At 40.7% G+C, this 19,550-nt stretch overlaps 1 protein-coding gene across 1 annotated transcript in view; it reads left to right on the forward strand.

The window, feature by feature from the left end:
• Positions 1 to 11,026: 11,026 nt before the first annotated feature.
• SLIT3 (slit guidance ligand 3) overlaps positions 11,027 to 19,550 on the forward strand; it is a gene marked incomplete at both ends in the record, with an annotated part of 466,941 nt that continues 458,417 nt past the window's right edge. The window contains one exon of the mRNA XM_079542234.1: positions 11,027 to 11,208. Coding sequence (XP_079398360.1) covers positions 11,027 to 11,208 — 182 coding nt within the window. The remainder of the gene's footprint in view (positions 11,209 to 19,550) is intronic.

Here is a 19,550-nt window from a genome sequence, read left to right on the forward strand (position 1 = left end):
CAATACCAAAACCAGATTCTATAGCAGTTTGAATGTGTCCAGTCTATTGTGTATAATTTTAAAATTACTATGTATTTTGCACATATTTGAGGAGTGATGTTGTTAGCTGAAAAGTGGAAGTGTAATATGCTAAAGATAAGTGAAGATGAGTTTTAATAATGGAAGTTAGTAATGTAACATTGAAAAGTAATAGCCAGATCTCTTAGCCATTTATAGTTGGACACTAATGATTTAATTTTTAAAGAATAGGCTCAAGGTGTAAATAACCTAATAAGGCTTCACTCCTGATTATAGTAAAGAAATATTCTAGCAAACCATGTCACTTTTGGAAACAAACAAACAAAATCAACAACAACAAAATACTGTTCTGCGTCTTAGCATTTTACCCTGCATGTTTGTTCTGCTGAACTGTGGTGGGCTATATGGGAACCGTTGAGTCACAGCCTGACCCACTGATGGAGCACCTGGGGAAAGAACACAGTCAGCCTGGGAGCACAGGTGAAGGCAATTCAGCTGCGTGACCAGAAGGGCTGCAGCCTGGCTACACCTCTCTTAGACCTCATTTAAGGGCTGACTGCCACTGGGGAGGGTCCTCTGGTTGGAGATCCTTCCTTGTGGAGTTTTCACTGTGTGCCTACATTTTCTGAGAAGGGTGAGTGCTTTTGCTTTGTAACACCATTTCGTTTGCACTAGTCCCTTTGCTACTGCACTCCTGTATTGTACTACCACCATGTTGAACTTTCTGATTGTAACATGGGGGAAAAAAATCAAATCCAAAAAGCTGGGTCAAAAAGAATACCTGAAACAAACTGTTACATTTACATGAAATTGCAAAGTGAAGAGTTTGGACTTCCAAATGGAACTTAAAGGCCATTGTCTGGCTAAATGTGTCTCTTTGGCTGTTATATTTTCTAATATGCTGCTGTAATTAGCTTGTCAGAAAATTTCACAGTGGCCCAATAAAATTGTATTTGATCGCCTGGGCAGTTAAATGTGCATGTTTGCAGAATATGAATTCTGTCCTAATTCCTGAAACCACCTCTTAATGGCACAAGAAAGCAGTTATATCAACTAAATGATGAAGGAATGAGGGTAAATAGGAATCTGGGCTTCTTATGGCACTTTCTTTCTCAATAGATCCTATAATCTAGTAACAGGACAGTTTATTGCTTCCTTTTCATAGTCTTACACTTCTCCTTTTTCTACCCAGTTGAGACACTAGCTTGCTATCCTTTTCCTGAAATCTTAAATTGATTTAATGATGATTTAACCGCTTGTTGTCTTGATCATAGTTCCTTGTTCAACATCCTTCTAATAGTTAAATATAAATAAAAAATGGACCAGCTTGTATTTTGTACTCACCACCTGGTGCAGAACACTGGCAAAGCTGTTATGGCACAAATAAGCCTAACCCTGAAGCTGCTTAGCATCCTTCTAAAGAGAACTTTTGGCATAGATGTTGATCTCATTTGACTTTCAGTCCCTTTTCTTACTCTCAATGTATTGCAGATATGGAAGAGCGCTGTTATAAATACTTATCTGGATGACCATACAAGTATGTGTCCAGTATTCAAACTACAGAAGATTCAAAATTGTTTTCTTTCCTTTTAAATATTATACCCACTAAAGGCATCAAAAAGAAAAAAAAAAAGTCAATCCTGTCCATAGCACAGGGGTTGGAACTAGATGATCTTTAAGGTCACTTCCAACCTAATCCATTCTATGATTCTAATGTCAAGATGCCAGGAAGTTATATTATGAAAAATACTTCATATTTATAAAACACTTCAGAATGCTTCTAGTAGTTGATAAGTAATGCAGATTTCATCTTAGATTGAAAGTAGTACTCAAAACGTTCTTTGTAAAGCTCACACTGCTGTATAACCTTGTGTGTATTGTAAATCTTTATGAACTAGTAAGTGGAGACTGGAAGGTTGAGTTGCCAAGGTCAGAACCCATAAGTAACACAGAAACAAAACTCAGATTTTCTTGTTCCTACTTCAAGCACCAGTTATTTCCTCACTGTAGTTAAAAGAATTTTGTAATGTTAGTTGTTGACATGATGGGGATTTAGCTGCCTAAGCTTTACATTTAATGTTTTTAAGCTTTGGAGATGTTAGTGAAAACTTGTGTCATCAGAGGTGAGTAAACTACTATACTTTGTGTAGATGAAGACATGACCTCTGATGCCAGCCATGCTAAATTATATTTGATTTCTTGAACTACATCTTTAAAGAAAAAAGTCTAAGAAATGACTTGTGTTTCAAAACAAGTTCTGTTTTGATTCATTGAGCTATGTGAACTACACTTGAGATAATGAAACATTTTGCATTGTGGAAACAAGATTGCTTATTCTACATGCAAGCGTTAACAATGTGCAAATAAAATACCGAATCTAAAGATCATTAATAACAGCTTTGAATGCTTTCTATCTGCTGCAAAGTCTTTCAAATTAGCTTACTCACACAAGAAATCAAAATACTTCCATTTTGAAAGCACCTCATTTCAGGTAATAGGTGAATATTGTCTTATCCTTCTGATTTTGGGTTTCACACTAGGAACTAGTCAAAACCTGGAGACTTTAAATTGTTTTTAGCTTATGAAGGTGATGGTCTTTTCCTACATAATAGTTTTGTCTCCAAATATCACAGAATCATAAAATGTCTAACTTTGAGAGGGACCTAAAAGACCATCTAGTTCTGCGGGGTAGGGTAAGGTGACCATCCATTAGATGAGGCTGTCCAGGGCCCCATCCAACCTGCTAATGAACACCTTCAGTGATGTGGCATTCATAAATTTTGTGCAGCCTGTTCCAGTGCCTCAGCACTCTCTAAGCAAATAGTTTCCACCTAACATCTAAGGTCAATCTGCCCTCTTTGAGTTTAAAGCCATTCTCTTTTGGCCATGTAAAAAGCTGGTCTCCATCATGTTTGTAAGCTCCCCTCAAGTACTGGAAGGCTGCAGTGAGGTCTCTGTGGAGTTGTTATGTGGAGTTGTTAGATTGTGTGCAAAGGAAGTATTCAATCGTGAGCTTATTGCTCTGAAAGCGTTTGCATTTCATACACTCCAAAGACTGTGCTAGAAGCCTGTGTTTGGATTCCTTTATTTGCCCAGGCACTTTCTCCCTTACTTTCCAAATACTTCCTGGGGGTGTTGGAATGGATTTGAATTTTCTTAACAGGAATCTATTTTTCTAACAGGAGACTTTTTTTTTTTCAGATTTCTGTGCAAGCAGTCTTGAAATGTAAGCAGTTGTTTTGTTGTATTTTTTTTTTTTTTAATATAGCAAGATTGTATTGTTGTGAATAGTGCTCTTTGTGCTTATTTGTCCAATGACCTGAGTCCTGAAATGTAACATTTTAAACCCTGTTCCACTGCTGAAACCACTGTGTGTTGTTGCATGTATGTAGAGGCTCTTAGTTCTCCTATCTGCTTAACTGTAAAGAGAGAAAGTATTCTTATACCAGAAACTTGCAAAGCCTCCTGTATGAAAACAGTTTTTCTACACTGTGTTAATACTTGAAAGTAAAATGTAGCTACGTACCCAAATAATTATCCCTCAAATAAAAGAAAACTAAGCTGCTTCTAATACAGAATCTCTTAAAATTGCTTGGTGACAGATTCTGGCTGCAGCAAAGCAAAAGGTAACTAAGAAAATATTTTAAAATTGTTTTATAAACCACTGAAGGCCATGGGCTGTACGTTTTGACACTTTAGTCCGTCCTGGTAACCAGTGCTGATTCCTGCTGTGCCTTGCATTATCACGGAATCGCCAAGTTTGGAAAAGACCTCCAAGATCATCCAGTCCAGCTGTCCTTTCCCACTAAACCACGTCCCTCAGTACAACTTCTAAATGCTGTGACTCAACCATCTCTCTGGGTAGCCCATTCCAGTGCCTAACTGCTCTTTCGGAGAAGAAATTTTTCCTAATGTCTAACCTGATCCTCCCCATTGCAACTTGAGGACATTCCCTCTAGTCCTATCACCAGTTACCTCGGAGTAGAGGCTGACCCCCACCTTGCCGCACCCTTCTTTCAGAGAGTTGCAGAGAGATACAAAGTTTTCCCCTGATTCTCCTCCAGACCAAAAGTCCCCAGCTCCCTCAGCCGCTCCTCATAAGACTTGTGCTCCAGCTCCCTCACAGGCTTGGTTGTCCTTCTCAGGGCCTCCATGTCTTTCTTGTAGTGAGCAGCCCAAACCTGAAGGCAGCACACGAGGTGTGGCCTCCCCAGGGCTGAGTACACAGAGATGCTCACTTCTCCGCTCCTGCTGGCTGCACTATTTCTGACACATTGAAAGTAATGCTCTGAAGGCTGGAATGATGCTATGCTGTTCTGTCCTGATCTTTTCAAATATGCCACAACTTATTTAAATGATTTAGATTTTCCAGCTAGTTCAGTACTCTTACACCAGCATGCGGTGCCTCAGAAACTGAATGAAATATGTTGAAGATTGCTGCTATGTGCAAGCTGCATTCACATTGATTACAGAGCTTAATTAAGCTAATTAAGAACAAAATGCCCCTCCTTAAGTATCTTTTATGCACTGGAAGTATATAACAGTAGTTTATTTTGCATTTTTCTTTCCTTTTCTCTAATATATATTTAAACAGCAAAAAAACAAACAAACTTTAAGGAGCTGTATATGGGTTTAAACTACATAACACAAGAGTAAACCAACAGTTGATGGAATATACACCACAATAGCAGAGGGAATATAATGTGGGGGATTTCTAGGTTGTTTCTGTTGTATGAGAAAAATCTAATACAGCAGAGCCTAATTTAATTTTCAGAACTCTTAGTGGAACTACTTTTGTTTTCTTCATAAGCTACAATTTAAAATTCTTGAACACATTTAAAATGGTGCAGAGGCATGAGCCATACTTGAAGTTAGCCAGTTATCTTTCTGCTGCTTTCCAGTTTGACTTAACTAGCAGAGCAGAGGTAGATTAGGAACAAGTATAAAACCAAGTCATCTGCTATTAGAATTGAGAGAACAAGCTAATTCTAAATTTCAAGAATAACTGAAATACCATCTCTGAATCTTATCAAGATTGAAAATGTATGGTTTATTAACATTCATTGTTTTCAGCATTGTTGTTATCAATGAGATCGCCCAATGTTAGTGGTATAAATTGTTTGAATTCTTTGCTGCTCCAAGTTGCTGCTCCTTGTGCACGCTGTGCAGAGAATTATAGTATTCCAGGTGAAATAGCAACATAAGCTTTCTTGCATGGACTGATCTTCCTCATTTCCCATGTAGCAGAATAGGAATGAATCTGTGAGTAAAGGTGTGCAGATTGGTAATCTTCGGGTTTTTATTCTGTTTGAGGGGAATGTAAGGCTAACTTCAGTTGCTAGACTACTTAATCTATCTGCTGTTTCATACCAAGCAGTAGACTATGTGTCAGACCTCAGGATTGCTTTTGTTTTGTAGCTGGACTCTATTAAAAGCAGGTAGTGCGTTTTCAAGCATGATCTTCAAACATGATATTTAAAACCTTAAGGCACTCGTAGAAGTATACTCTGCTTATCCCAGCCTGTTCTCAACAAAGAAAACATTGCTTTTTATCTGTTTGTATAAAAGCTAACGCCTGGAACTTAGTGCTTATTTTTTCCTGTGAAACGGGCACTGAATCGGGCATCAACTGGTGTGGTGAACAGCCGCAACTTGGACAGTATCACCTTGCTATTGATTTTAGCCCTAGCTTTGACATCTTATGCACATGCATTTTAAAAATCACAGGTTCAAAAAGTATTTAACCTTTAGAAATGAGCTATGTGCTGTAGATGATGAAGCCTTCAGCTTAAGATTTGTGCAGGAGACATTCACGAGGCTGCAGCGTCTGTTCAGGACCCTGAGAGAGCTCAACAGCCACAAGAGGGCATCGCGACACAATTTAGGCTCTGTTTGTTTAGGGAAGCAGCGCTGAAGTCTATGTTTGCCTTTAAAATAGGTGTCTCGTAGCTTGTGCCCTGGCTATGGAGAGCAAAGCTGAGTACTTTTGATGTTATTTTCCCGGGGGGGGGAAACAAAACCAAAAAACTCCAAAGTATTGCCATCAGTCATGTTAAACCTATGTTCTATTTCTAGTTTCTAGTAAAAATCAAGTTCAAATTCCTTACCATTGACAGGGTTGTCAAGTGTTGGCTTTATGTCCTTTTTAGGCAATGTACTGAGATACTTTATATAACTTGGTATATGTCATTGCTTCCCAAATGATTGCATCAGTGACTTTAAATTAGGTGGAATTTGAACTTAGTATCTTTTAAAATGCACATATCAGCTTGATCCCTTGGCAAAGTATTCTCCTCAGTGGTAGATGTGTTGAAGAGCTCCTCTTCAAGCTGTTCAGGGAGCCTTGTCAGTTAAATGATAAGATTCGGGTCTCCATTCTTCTGAAGTAATTTCCTCTCCCCTCTTCTGCTTTACTGCTGGTGGTGGTAGAGACTTTTGTCTGTTGTGCAAGCAGTCCTGCAGCATGAGGTTTTGTGATGGCCTTTTGTTACCTGAACCAGAGGACTGTCTGCTTGGATTTCTTTAGCCAGTCTTATTTTTGTGCCTGTAAACTTTCAGATTTCAGGATTTCAGCCAACAGAACAGGCCCTGCTACAGTTCTGCCAGGCTTCTAGATGCACTATTGTGCATGGAATAAACAGCGTTTGGAGACATCAGATTTACCACATATGTGAGAGCCACAAGCGCAAAGTAAATGCAGTGAATGCCGTGTTTCTCAGACATGTCACACTTTCTATATGGTGTGCATCTGCATGTATGCCCAGGACATGACAAGAAATATGGTGACATTTTGTAGCATGTCTTGAAATTAACTCTAAAACACTTTCAGTGCTTGTATTTAGTGAAGAGTATTGAAATGTCAAAATTGCCTAGAGAAGTGATTTTCCTCTTTCTTCCCCTTCTCTGAGTAGCTGCCACAATCGTCTGGTTTTGTTCACCGTGCCTTTCCACTGTTCCCAGGACTCAGTGCTCTTCCTCTAGCCCATAAATGGTATTAAAGGCAGTTCTGCAAGGAGTGGAGGGGTAGTCATGGAGTCCCAGTTATGGATGGCAGGTTGAAGGGAAGCAGCTGAGGTGACAGCTCCTCTTGAATGTGAATGTAATCTGAACAGCTGTTCAGTGAATGTTCTTCTATCTTAGAAGAAAACCACTTTTTTTTTTTTCTTGCTTAGTTTTTTTTTTCCTGTTTATTTTCATGTGTTGAGTAGTCAATTTCCTAACTGGTGTAAAGATGTTCTAGATATGTCGAAGCTACTCATTTCCTAAGAGAAAGGACTATATTTCATATTGCAGAAGCAGCAGGCAAGATTTAAATTCCTGCTGGGTAGGCAGCACACCTTTGATAACCTTTATGAGGCGTTTTGCATGTATGAAAACGTTGATAGTTTCAAATGCTTGGGAAAAAGTATGTATGAAAACTGTCCATCTTTAGATAGCTTCATAAAAATAACTTAAATATCTTAGTATAAATACAAAACAGGGTCAAACAGGAGACATTTTGTAGATCCATATTCAGTAGATATTCCAATGTCTGTATTGTTTTGTGCCTTTTTGTGTAACGCATGCCATACCCTGTGCCAGCCATATACTAAGAGATGAAGTGACTGGTTTGCTAACTTGCAGCAGTTGCCAAGATCAGGAAGGCATAGTAGATATGTAAAAAGAAAACAGCAGAGCCAACACTCTGCTTCTCTGTGGTGTGACTTGATAATATGTGACTGTCTCCTCTAAGTGCTGTTTTAACTGGAATGTAAACATGCCTCAGTTTTTATAACAATGAAATATATTTGAAGATTAGGCTTGGCTTTCAGTTCAGCTTGCTTTCTGCCATTTGGTGCACCTTTCTATTCAGGGTGATTTTCTTGTGAGAGAGAAACAGCGAAGCATGGAATATGCTGATTGCTGTGGATGATAGTGAGAAGACATTCCAGGGAGTTTTTCAGCATTTCTTAGAACTGGTCCTGCAGAGCTGAATATTAGAGTAACTTAAAAATAAGTATTGCATTGGACAGTTGTGCTTCCATTGTCTACAGTTGTATTAATAATTAGTATCCAACAACCCCCACGTGTCCATCCTGAGGCGAGGGATGTATGACTCTCCATGAGCCCATAGCTAGAAAGAGATTTGCAAGTTAAACAGAACAGGAAATCTTTCTTTGGAATGATGTTGCCTGGCTGCCAAGGCAAGTTAGGTTCCAATGAAAGTATTTTTGCTGCTTGAACGAACTAAGGATGTGTACCTTCAGTCTGTGTGGAGGAGACACTGGAGCTTTCGGAGTACTTTGTCTTGCTAAGCAGTGTAATTTCTGTCATCTGGCCGAACCAGCTGTTCTGTGTTCAAGAGCTGATCTCTTGAACTAACGCTTGATGGAGGGCGCTTGCCTCAGAATAGATAGCGATGAGTGTCAGTGACATGCCTGGAGCTGGCTGTGCTTTTGCCCTCTCAAGAGGGTAAAGGGGAGGGGTGTGGTTCAAGATCCTGCAGTTGTTGCTGCCCGAGTTGCTGTACAGCGAGGCGGGAGTGGGGTTCGCTAGGCTTTGCTCTTCAATTGGTCTGTTAGTGAGGGAGGTTAAAGTCATCTTTGTCGCCTCTACTCCACGAAAGCCAAGGTTTATGTGGGAATTCAGATGAAGTTACATACATCTTCCCAATCCCTTTCCTCTTGTAGATTTGAGAGAGGTGGAGAGAACAGCATTTTCTAATCTTTTCTGAAGTAGCATAAAGCAGCCACTTAAAGGGGTGACAGCTGAGTCTCTGTACATTTTCAATCCTTGTGTGACTTGTCACTGAGCCTTCTCTTGTTGAATACTGCTATACAAGGACTGCTTAAATGAGTTCTGAGTCTAGTTGTGTAAGCAGTTCAGGTGTAAGTCTTGATCAAAATGGGTTCTGTGGGGAAAAAAAAAAAAGACCAAATAATTCAGTAAAAAAATGAGAAAAACACTTTGTTTCTTGTTTTGCTTTGTCAAAGACCAGAAAAGGAGAGGTGAAAGTGATCTGTGATCTTACACATGCTGTTGGCAAATTGGTCTTTCCTGGGAAATTCTCTATAGTGTCCAATGTGTCCTTGTTAGGGCAGTAGCCAAGTAGCTGCCCTGCTGGCTGTGGAGGTGGCATTTCATTTAAGGGTAAAACTGGCTATCGAGGTGACAGGAACACCTCACGTGGTCATAAGTGTCAGAAATCCCAGTGGGGCAGACATAGCCAGAAACCAACAAATAGTTGCACATGTTGGAATCCATGCCTGATGATGAGTGTCTTAGTGTTTGGGGTTGGTTGTTGTTTTTTTTTTTTTTCCTGGAAGCTTTTCCATTTAAAATTCTGTGTTTGTAGAAAAAAACATTATGAGCACAAAGTGGGAAACGCAAACCCAAGGTAACGTAGCATTGCCCAGTCTTTGTTGGAGGTGTCTGTGGCAGTTTCAGGGCAGTGCTCACCAGGCTCCTTGTTGGACAGGCGGAAGGAAAACTTTTCCGTTCACAGAGGACTAGAATCTAGAGTCCGTGCTCGTGGACCAAGACTCTGTGATGTAGACACAGAGCAGATTTTCTGTGTGCATCAGCTCAGTGAGCAATGTGTTGTGCATCACTGTGCTTCTGCATGATCTTCAGGTGTGCCAAGTAGGGGACTGAGTATTCTGAAACATATTTCATGTTGTGTATACCAGCTTTGTTCTTCATCTTAATTATCTTTTGACTTGGCTTAAACTTAAAAAGATGCTCTATTTGCATCTCCCTCAGGCCTCTCCGTTTTCCAAGTCATTTCTAACTATTTAAAGATTTCCAAGGCGCCCCGTGTTTGGCTCGTTCTTTTAATAAGCTTCAGCAAAACGTTCGGAGCTCCAAACACCGTCGGACCGGCACACGACCGTCACGTGGACGCATTCCGCTTCCCCCGATTTACAGCACGTTTCCCCGCCGCCCGCCCTCTCGGTGAATTCGTAGCCCGCGGCGCACGGGCGCTCCCGGGAGGGGCAGCTCGGGGTGAGCGGGGCCGGGCCGGTTCCCACCGCCAGAGGGTACTCGGGGAGTGCGCACGGCCCGAACAAAAGGCGCCCGGTTCCCCCCCCCGGAGGGAAACCCGAGACCGCTTCGGCGGGAGCCGGGCCGTCCGCGCCGCGTCCCGCGCGTCGCCCTCCGAAATCCGAACCGGGCGGGGGGCTCCGGGAGCCGCGTCCCGGGGCGCGGATGGGGCCGGGGGTCCCCGAGTTCCTTCGCCGCCGCGCGGAGCGGCCCCAAACTTTCGCCCTCCCTCCGCTCCAAAAGTTCGGCGTTTGGGTGACGTCAGACGCCGCGCGGCCAATGGGCGCGGCGGCTGATATTTTGGGAGGGGGGAGGGGTGGCACCGTGCCGCGGGCGCTCGCCCGGCTGCCATGCCCAGTGAATGGAGAGCGGCGGGCGGGCGCGGCAGCGCCGCGGGTGGGAGCGCCGCCGCCACTCGTCCATCCCTCGCCGCCTCCCGGTCCCGGCTCCGCCGGCCGTCAGCGCGCGGGTGCCGGCCCACGGCGGCAGCGGCCGAACGGCGGCGGGCAGCGCCTGAGGAGCTCGCGGAGCTTTGAGTTGCCGCCCGGCGCCTCCGCGGGTCACCTGCCCGGCCCAGGTGGGGCGATGCGGAGCGGAGGAGGCTGCTTGGGAGATTGCCGCCGCTTCTGATGGATGTTTTGTGTGTATTTATCTTCGCTCCCGGTTTCTCTTTCATCTGAAGACGCATCTGGCTCGAGCTCTGTTAAACTATCTGCCTTCTGGTACCGCTCGTAGATAACAGAAGGAAACCTGAGCCCGAAAGGCAATCCCCCACCTTCTTCCACCTAACGTAACCCTTTCAGGCGCCTTTGAAGGTTTGCTGCTGCTCCGGCGATGATGGCAGTGGTGGGTTCCCTTGGGCTGTACTAAGAGCCTTTTTTTTTTTTTCCTTTTTTTTTTTTTTTTCCCCTTCATAGAGGCATTTCATCTTGAAGGGCTGGCTGCTCACGCACACTTTTATACCCGCTGGAGTGATCAAGAAATCATGTCTGGTGGAAGAAGTGCGTTTCTGTGCCTTGGAATGATCTTGAGCTTTTGGAGCTCCATGAGTTGGATGCCTGTTGGAGGATGCCCTCATAAATGTACGTGCATTGCTTCCAACGTGGATTGTCATGGACTAGGACTCAAAACTGTACCGAGGGATATTCCCAGGAATGCTGAGAGACTGTAAGTAGTAAACGTTAAGGGCTCCTCAAGTACTTATAGAAACATCTGGCATGAATTTCTCAACACCTGCCTATCGGTGTGGAGTACATAGTAACAGCAGCTTAAGTAATGAAACACGAATTAATGTTTTCAGGAGGGAAGGGGAGGAGCTTTTCAGAAGTTACAGGTACCTTGCTGCTGCTTTCACTTTAAAAAAATAAAATAAAATAAATAAAAATTATTTTTGAAGCTTCATGGTGTTTTCCAGACCATACTAGCAGATGGGGGTCTTGTTGATTTGGTTTTGCGCTGACTTGTTTCTAACTTGCTTAGAACTCTATATGGAATGTTCCCACGAAATAATCATTGTCAATGAGAACACCAATTTAAAATGCAATTGGAAACCTGGGTATTTTCACCTGGTGGCTGGCAGCAGTTTCCCCTTGCTTAGTTTTCCCAGTGTGGTGACTTCATCACCGTGGAAAAATCAACTACTGACATAAACTAATGCAAATGGATAAGAAGTCACATGAAAGCGGTCTCTAATTTCTGTCTTAAATTGCCTAAGTTGGTGTTAAGGGGAGGGAAGCTTGTTACTTAGTTTTTAATCTGCTACAGGGTTTATGATAGTGTAATACTGTGAGATGCTTCCACTCAGTTACAGGAGAATGTTATGAGTATGTGTGGAGTATATCTTCTGTGTTATAACTTCTTACGAGTTTTTTTGGTTGACTCTGTTACGTAGCAAATTCCGAAGGGGAAAGCTGAAAGCTAACTTCAGACCTCTGATACAGTTTTGACACTGAGTTGGTACAGAGGGCAGCATCTCTCGACGCTGCACATGGCTTACTGCAGAGAATACCCAATGCTAGATGTCCAGAAGATGTCCAGAATGGAATGTTAAACAGAGCTTCAGCACGGCTCTGTGCTGGGCTCCACTGATGTCTCTAGGAGAAGTGCAGTTAGTTGTGCCTTATGTGGATTAACTGACAACTTGAAGCATTTAAACTCATTGGCAGAAACTGCAGATTCAATGGGTTGACTTCCTGTTTTATTTCCTTTTGGATCCTACAGTTTGGGGAAACTTCAAACTCTCAAGCAGTTTTTCCCTAAGAAAGCTAAATGAGGTTACTAAGGAAACCAAGCTTTCATGTGTAGAGGCCTTTTAAAAGCTAAGTTCTGTCCCAGAATGAATTTTTATAACATCCTTGAATGTTTCTAAATTCGTTTTATAGTGCTGGGAGACCTTTTACTAGGCTATTCCACCATCTTTAATGTTCTGTAGCTCTATCAGCCTTCTTTTTAACCCTAGCTGCTTGAACAATAGTTTTCAGATGTCTGTTACTGAAATCTTTCCATCTGTGCATGAAACTATGTACGTTCTAAAACTGGCAATCTGGGCACCAATAAACAAACAGAACTCTCAAGCCAACTGAGAATCACCCCTCCCAACCTGGTAGGATAGCGAGCCAGCAAGGGTAGGTGTAGCTGTGTGATTACACAACTATTGGTATCCTTCATCTGTGAGGTGTGCTCAGTTTAAGAGTTGGGGGCTGGAATAAAACGTTCGGATTTCAGGTTGAAGTGATTCACGAATGCACGGTTAGCTCGCCACCTGAGAAGCATTTCAAGAGGAGTATAGTGATTTATTATTGCCTAGGTTTTAGGGAGGCTGAGTTCACTTTGTTACTGGGTTTCCTTTTTGAGAACGTACTTAATAGAGATGTTGGTTTCCTTTGCCTTTTGTAAGAAGCAAGGCTGAAAGAGTAAGTTGCTTGATCTTGGTATGTTAAGCTTTAAAAAGAATGCAAGTGCATGTAATCGCTGCGTTCTTAGTTCTGATCATTTTTGGTGTAGCTTACAGATTCAAGTTTTAGATTAATGGCTGCATGATGAGCAGTGGTAGCTATTTCACAATATTCAGTTTGAATCTTTAACCTCAGAGATGCTCTACTGGTGAATAGGCTCTAGAGCTGTGTTACAGCTTTTTGGTTTGTTTTGAAAATAGTGTGTTATTGGAGCATTCGATGACTAAAATATGGTGGAAATAACACAGAGGAATCCATAATGATGCACTCTATAGTTTTATGTACTACTTCACTATGAGCATTTCACTATTTTTTTTTTAATGCTGTTCACTGTCATCTTCATTGCAGCAGTTGTTTAAAGCCTGTGTAACTTCTCTTAAGTCTAGATTGCGAGTCACTGAACTAACCTGAATTTTCTAATTGGATCAGTGAAGGAAAAGACCTTATTCCCTTCCTCTTAGGTGAAACGTTAGTCAACCACTGGATGTATCAAAGATCCTCCTTTTCTTCACAGCCCATGGCGTTCTGTACCCATGATGTAACACTGGGTTGATGTTTAGTCTTTAACTGGTTTGTTCGACTCGTAATCAGTTTTTGTCATTTTGAGGTAAATAGAGACAGGTACTTTTTATCTTGGAATAATGTTTATGTGCCCAGTGTGCGGTCATCAAAAAGCTTTGCTGTGTTATTTTCCCAGCAGATTTTTGTAGTCAGCATATGAAAATGTCATCTTCTTTCTGCACTCTTTTGAGCTAAAAAAATCTACATATTGCTGTAAGTTGGAAACTTTCTGCCTTAATAATTAATGAGAGATCTAACAGGGTCACTTGCATTATTTTGCTACTAAGCTTGTAGAGAGTTGCATTTCTATGAATGTTTTGGCCACAGGAGCCAAGTTAAATATTATGTAAATTTGCATCAATATGAAGCCCAAGGAAACTGCAAATGTAACCCTAAGAAAAGATGATAAAAATCTTTAGGCGGAAACATCTCTTGTTAACAAGTTCTGTTAAATAAACTAGTAAATATCTTCTGATATTACAAGAAACAAACATCACCAGAGCTTTTATTAGTCATTTTTCATAGTAAACATGGCTTATGCTTTTTCTAGCATTTTCTTTTTAGTGCCTTGAGATACAGTTCTTGTAAAGAGTTGTACCTGAGATTTCTGTCTTCAGGGGAATTCACAAATTAACCAATAATCACAGAAATGGCATATGAGTAGTCTAAAATTTTCCTTATGCAGTTTCATCTTTAATGGTAGCTTTACAATTATAGCAAGTAGTGTTAGGTTTGCGCTGCATTTTGCCTTGTTATTATGTTCTATGGTAGTCTTCTAATTGTCTGGTGTAGACGGAAGTTTTTGCTAAGTTGGTTCTCATGAAGAGCTAAAAAGAGAGGAAAATGTTTGTGTGCTACTGGTTCAGAAATATTTTGTCTGGAGGTGGTGAAACAAATACTTTACATTACAAACCCCATTTACATTTGTGCTAGAGAAGGAATCCCCAGGATACCCCACTACTCATGAAAGAAGAGATTTTCATGAAATTAGGTCCAAGATGTGCATGTCTAATTGCTACAGTAACATACCTGACTCTGGGGCTTACATCCTACCAACAGGATTAGAGTTAACTTTTAGGGGTGGGCACAGGGATTGTTTTATCCAAGCTGTTCAACTGATAAGGTGTTTTCTGCAAATAGCTGAGGCAGAAGTTAAGAGTTTTAAAATTAGGGATACTCAAGATTTTTATGGATATGTTTATATATTTCATCTTTCCAAACTGTTCCTTACGGCTCCTGCTTCAACAGAATTCTCCCGTCAGTTTGCTTAGCAACACTTCAGTTCTTTTGTGATTCTGTATTTATGTGATTTTCTTCAGTAGAAGTGTTTTCTGTATGTGTAAAATATTATACTTGTCATTTTTTGTAACAGTAATGCTGATAGTCAAGCTTAGTTTGAAATGGTGTAAATGTAGTGAGCAGATCAAAGCTACCTTCAGCTCTGAAAGGAGCAAGTGACACGCAGAAACTACTGTCTTATGGGTCAGTATGTACTCTGTGCTTGAATATGAAAGTTATGCCTTGGCATTTTTCCTTTGATTAATGTCTTGCTCTCTCCCTGTTAGCAGCACGTTGTGTCTGTCTGTATGTCAAAATTCAGGAATTTAGCCATGTTGATTTGTTGCTCAATTTATACTTGATGGCTTATAATCTGATTTAATATATAGCTTTTGCATCAGTTTTTTATCTTGTTTTGTCTTCTAATATGGAGGATTCTTTACCTTTCTAAATTGCTAAAGCTTGCAGGACTAATCAGTTCTGTGCTTTGCTTGAGTAGCTAAATTGAGCATGTCCACATTTAGGTGCAATTTAGAAGCTTAGTCATCTGCTTGCTATAGAGTTTTCATGTGGTCTGGGGTTTGTTATACAAATATATTATTATGGTGTTTTTGGCCTAGGTACATGTAGCTGCTGAAGTTGCATTGGTTTATAATGTCTACAGCTTCCTCCATTTTTGTCTCTGAATTAGATCTTAGCTACTGTCTTGAATGCTGTCATATTATTGCAGAACACAATGTTTAACACATGCAAATCATATTGACTCTTACATTCACATTGTGCTTTTTTAGGATTCTCTCCACTAAGGATTACCACTTGTTTCTGTAGTGTTTGTCTCCAAAGCTCTGCATGAGTCCTTTCTTTCTCTCTAGATAATGTAGCAATAAATGGACATATGACTGTGGCTTTGAAGAGGCAAAAGGTACTGATCAAAGGTTCTGATCCTGGGGAAGCTTGACTGAGTTGTTGAATTTGATTTGGCTAATTTCCCTTTAATAACTTAACACTGTGTTTGACGGAATGTGTCCAGCTATACTGGATCAGAGTCTTGCACTATTGAATTTGTAATGTTGTCTTGAAGTGATGAAAGCAGGAAGGAGGATTCTGGCAGGTACATAGGCAAATAATGAAATGAAGGCCATCATCATGTTGTCTGTAGGTTGTACAAATTGGGTTAAGATTGAAGAGGATCAGATTACTTACTTGAGTATCTTTCTAATAAATGAAGCTGCTCGCTTTCTTAAGCTCTTACTTTTGTTGTGAAGTATTGATTCACACAAAGCAATTAAATGAATGGAGAATTTCTCCTTAAATGAATAGCTGTCTTATTTTTAGGTAGTCCTAAAGTACAGAGAATGTATGCTGCTTTTTTCTGGAATTTATGTATTCGGCAGTAAAGTGTGTGCCTGAGTCAGTGTAGCTCACATATCTATATGGATAATTATACTGAAAATAAAAAATCTGAATACTCTTATTTTTAGTTATCTGTATAAAAATCCCTGTGCTGTCCACTGTTTGTCACTTGTAAGTTGATTGCTGTGAGGCTGTTCGACCTTCACAGCTATGGAGAATGGAAGCTATTGCTTAAATATTGCGTTTCTGCTGACTTATGCTTTATCCACGAGGGATGAATGGAAAACAGTTTTGCTCTGAGTTTGTGTGTGCATCCTTTCTTATTCACAACTGTGTTCCTGTTTGTAGTTCTCATCTGGTGCCTGCTGAAGTTGTGTCATTTTCAAGGTGTTTTCCTGAGGACTGAACTTGAATTGAGCTTTCTTTGCCATCTGACTGAGGACTGTAGTGATCATTCAAGTCATATTTAAGCAAACTAAACAATTTCATTTGTGTATTTATTTTTTAAATCTGAAAAACAAATTTCCTCCTCAATAAATTCTCATTTTCTTTATCCATTTGTTGTTTCCTTGTTTACTTCCTTCCCTGAATTTGAACTGACAACATATAACTAAATCTTTGAAGTGACTTAACTAAATCCAGTTTGGAATGAACGTCAACTGCAAGTTGTGCAGCCTCCTATCTTCAGAAGTGCCTGCAGTCTCATAAGGTGTTACGCTATAATGAATTTGTATGTATAACAAATTAAATGGCTGATTCCTCTTTACTGAGCTTGGAACTCCAGAAGTTCCGAGGAGGTAAACACAACTTTGTCACCTAATACTACAACTACTGAATGATCTCACCTGTTTTGTTAATCTTCGGCAGAGACTGTGGAAAGTTCTCCCTGAGTAACCTGGTACCTCTTAGTCCTTTTTTCTTTGCTCTCTTCAATTACAGATGTGGGTCAGGTAAAGAATTTTGGTAGCACACTGTTGAATGCCTTTCAGTAGCTGGGGAAAAAGTCTGCCTGTGTGAGAGACTTCTTCTCCAGCACTAGCAGGACATGTATTAACTTTAAGTGGAGTCAGCTTCCTGATTTTGTCATGAAGATGACAGCTGCAGGAGCCAACACGTACATCCTCTGTCTTCTTGTTGAATGACTCCCTAATGGGGAGCTCTCTGTTCCTTCTTCATCTTAATTTCCAGCCCTGCAAGACAAAGCAATGTTTTGTTATCATCAAGTTGAGACAAAGCAAGTTTCCAGCTTCATGAGGAAAGGATGTCAAGATAACTGAGGGGAAGAACTAATGTTAACTTCAAATGGTAAAACTATTTGAAGAAAAATGATAGAATGACTAGAAGTAATATGTAACAATTCCTCTGGTGATTATATCCATATATTCACATTAAAGGGACGTGTAGATGAGTAAGCAGAATATTCAGAAAATGTCATCATGGTAGAGGTAAATTCTGTGCACCATACTCTGATGAATTCTTTGAGATAAATTTGTAGCACATGGCTTGTCTCCTTTTTGCTCCTTGGCTGACAGGAAGCTTCTATTCACTGTTGTTGATTCAGCTACATTATTATAGTTTAATGTGGATTTAGGCTTAGAGGCTGTTGTTGTCATTCCCATCCCTCTTAGGTTCAATAACAGGTTTTGCTTGCCAAGTCCGGTTGTATAAATTTGACTTCTTTTGGTTTATTTTTTTAAGTAATTCTTAAGAAAGAGATGGGTTCTGGTAATATTCTGGACGGGTTCTTGTAATATTCTGATTGCAACATAGCCCAAGGAGATTTGTTTTGATTTTTTTCAAGTCTTTTCTCCAGAGTTCCATTTATTTAATCTTCAAATCTCCTTTCAGTGTTTTTCAGTCAGATGTGTTGTTTCAGATGTTGAATGGCTCACAGGAATGGGAAGAACTTTTCCACTGAAAAATGGCCTTGTAAGCAATTGATGTTCTTTTGTAGTGTTACTGAATACATGGGTTGCTCCAAAAGTAATGCCATGGAAACGACATCGTACACAAAAAGCATAATAACACTATTTGATAGAGCAAATTCTCAGCTACAAAACGCTATTTTTAAACATGGTCACCACATTAGCTATGCATTTTCACTAGTGATGAACAAGAGCTTGCATGCACTGCTCATGCAAATCTGCACCAATGGAGGTGCCCCACTGTTTCATGATTGCTATGGTGCTGTGGTCTTTAGATTGGTATGGGGCTTGGCATTATCATATTCCAAGAGAAAAATTGTCATCTTCTCTGGCCTGACTTGAGCTTTCAGCTTAGCTTTGTGATGTAGCAGTCAGATTCGATAGTTGTTCAGATTCCAGGAAATCCAACAGGATCCCCTTTTGTATCCCAGAAGTTAGTTCACATCGCTTTGACTGCCGAGAGCTGTGTCTGAACTGTTCTTTTATGGGGGATTCATGCTTCACCAGCCCACAGACAGCCATTTTAACTTTGGCTTTTATTTGTGACACCATCACATCACTGGTAATGATGTGATCCAGGAAGCAGTCACCTTCAAACTCATATGGGTCTAATAGGACATGACTAGCTTGCAAATGGTGCTTATTCCATTTGTGTGTGAACACCTGGCACAAATGTTGTGATACTCCAGTGTTGCCACTATTGTTTCCAAGGCATTGAAGCTGATGTTGCGCAGTTCCCTGGTTGTAATCCTATTCATGTGAGTGGGCTGGCAAAGACACTGTTAGTGGTGTGACAGCTGTGCGTGGCCATCTGAGATGTCTTGCACATCATTGTTGCCACTGATGTAACTCTCCGTCACCACACCTCACTGTGCTCATATCCACTGTTTGATCTCCATAAATGTTCAAGTATCAATGAATGTCAGTGGGTACCATTTTTTCCACAGGGAGAAATTCAATCCCATGCCTTTGCTTAATAAGCACTTCCATATCAGATGCCATTTTGTCAGACTGTTCCTCTGCTGCTATCTGTTGCACAGCAACAAAATGTAATGGAATATTGGTGGGAGGTTCAACCTCTACTGCTGTCCCACCAATGTTCATCTCTGATGTCATGGGCCAACAAGATAAAATAGGAGGCACAGCCCTCATACACAAGAGGTCTACTCTCTGCCTTTATATTTAAGGTGAACAGGTTTGTGGTCTTGTACTCACTAAGTAAGTTTTGCAAGCCATATCTTTAGAGAAGTTGTAGAAGAGATATGATTTAAGGGGTTGCTTCTTACCTTTCTGCCAGTTGCTTTCAGTGTGGTTTTTATTTTTTTTCCCTTAACTGAATCTGGTTTGTAAGTTGTCTCTGTCAGAATAAATGTCTTGTATTTCAGTTTTATACCATCTGTTTGGTGCTGCAGTATGTGTTTTTAATTCTGTGATTGAT

This window comes from Tetrao urogallus, assembly GCF_951394365.1.
Source record: "Tetrao urogallus genome assembly, chromosome: 14".
Taxonomy (NCBI): Eukaryota; Metazoa; Chordata; class Aves; order Galliformes; family Phasianidae; genus Tetrao; species Tetrao urogallus.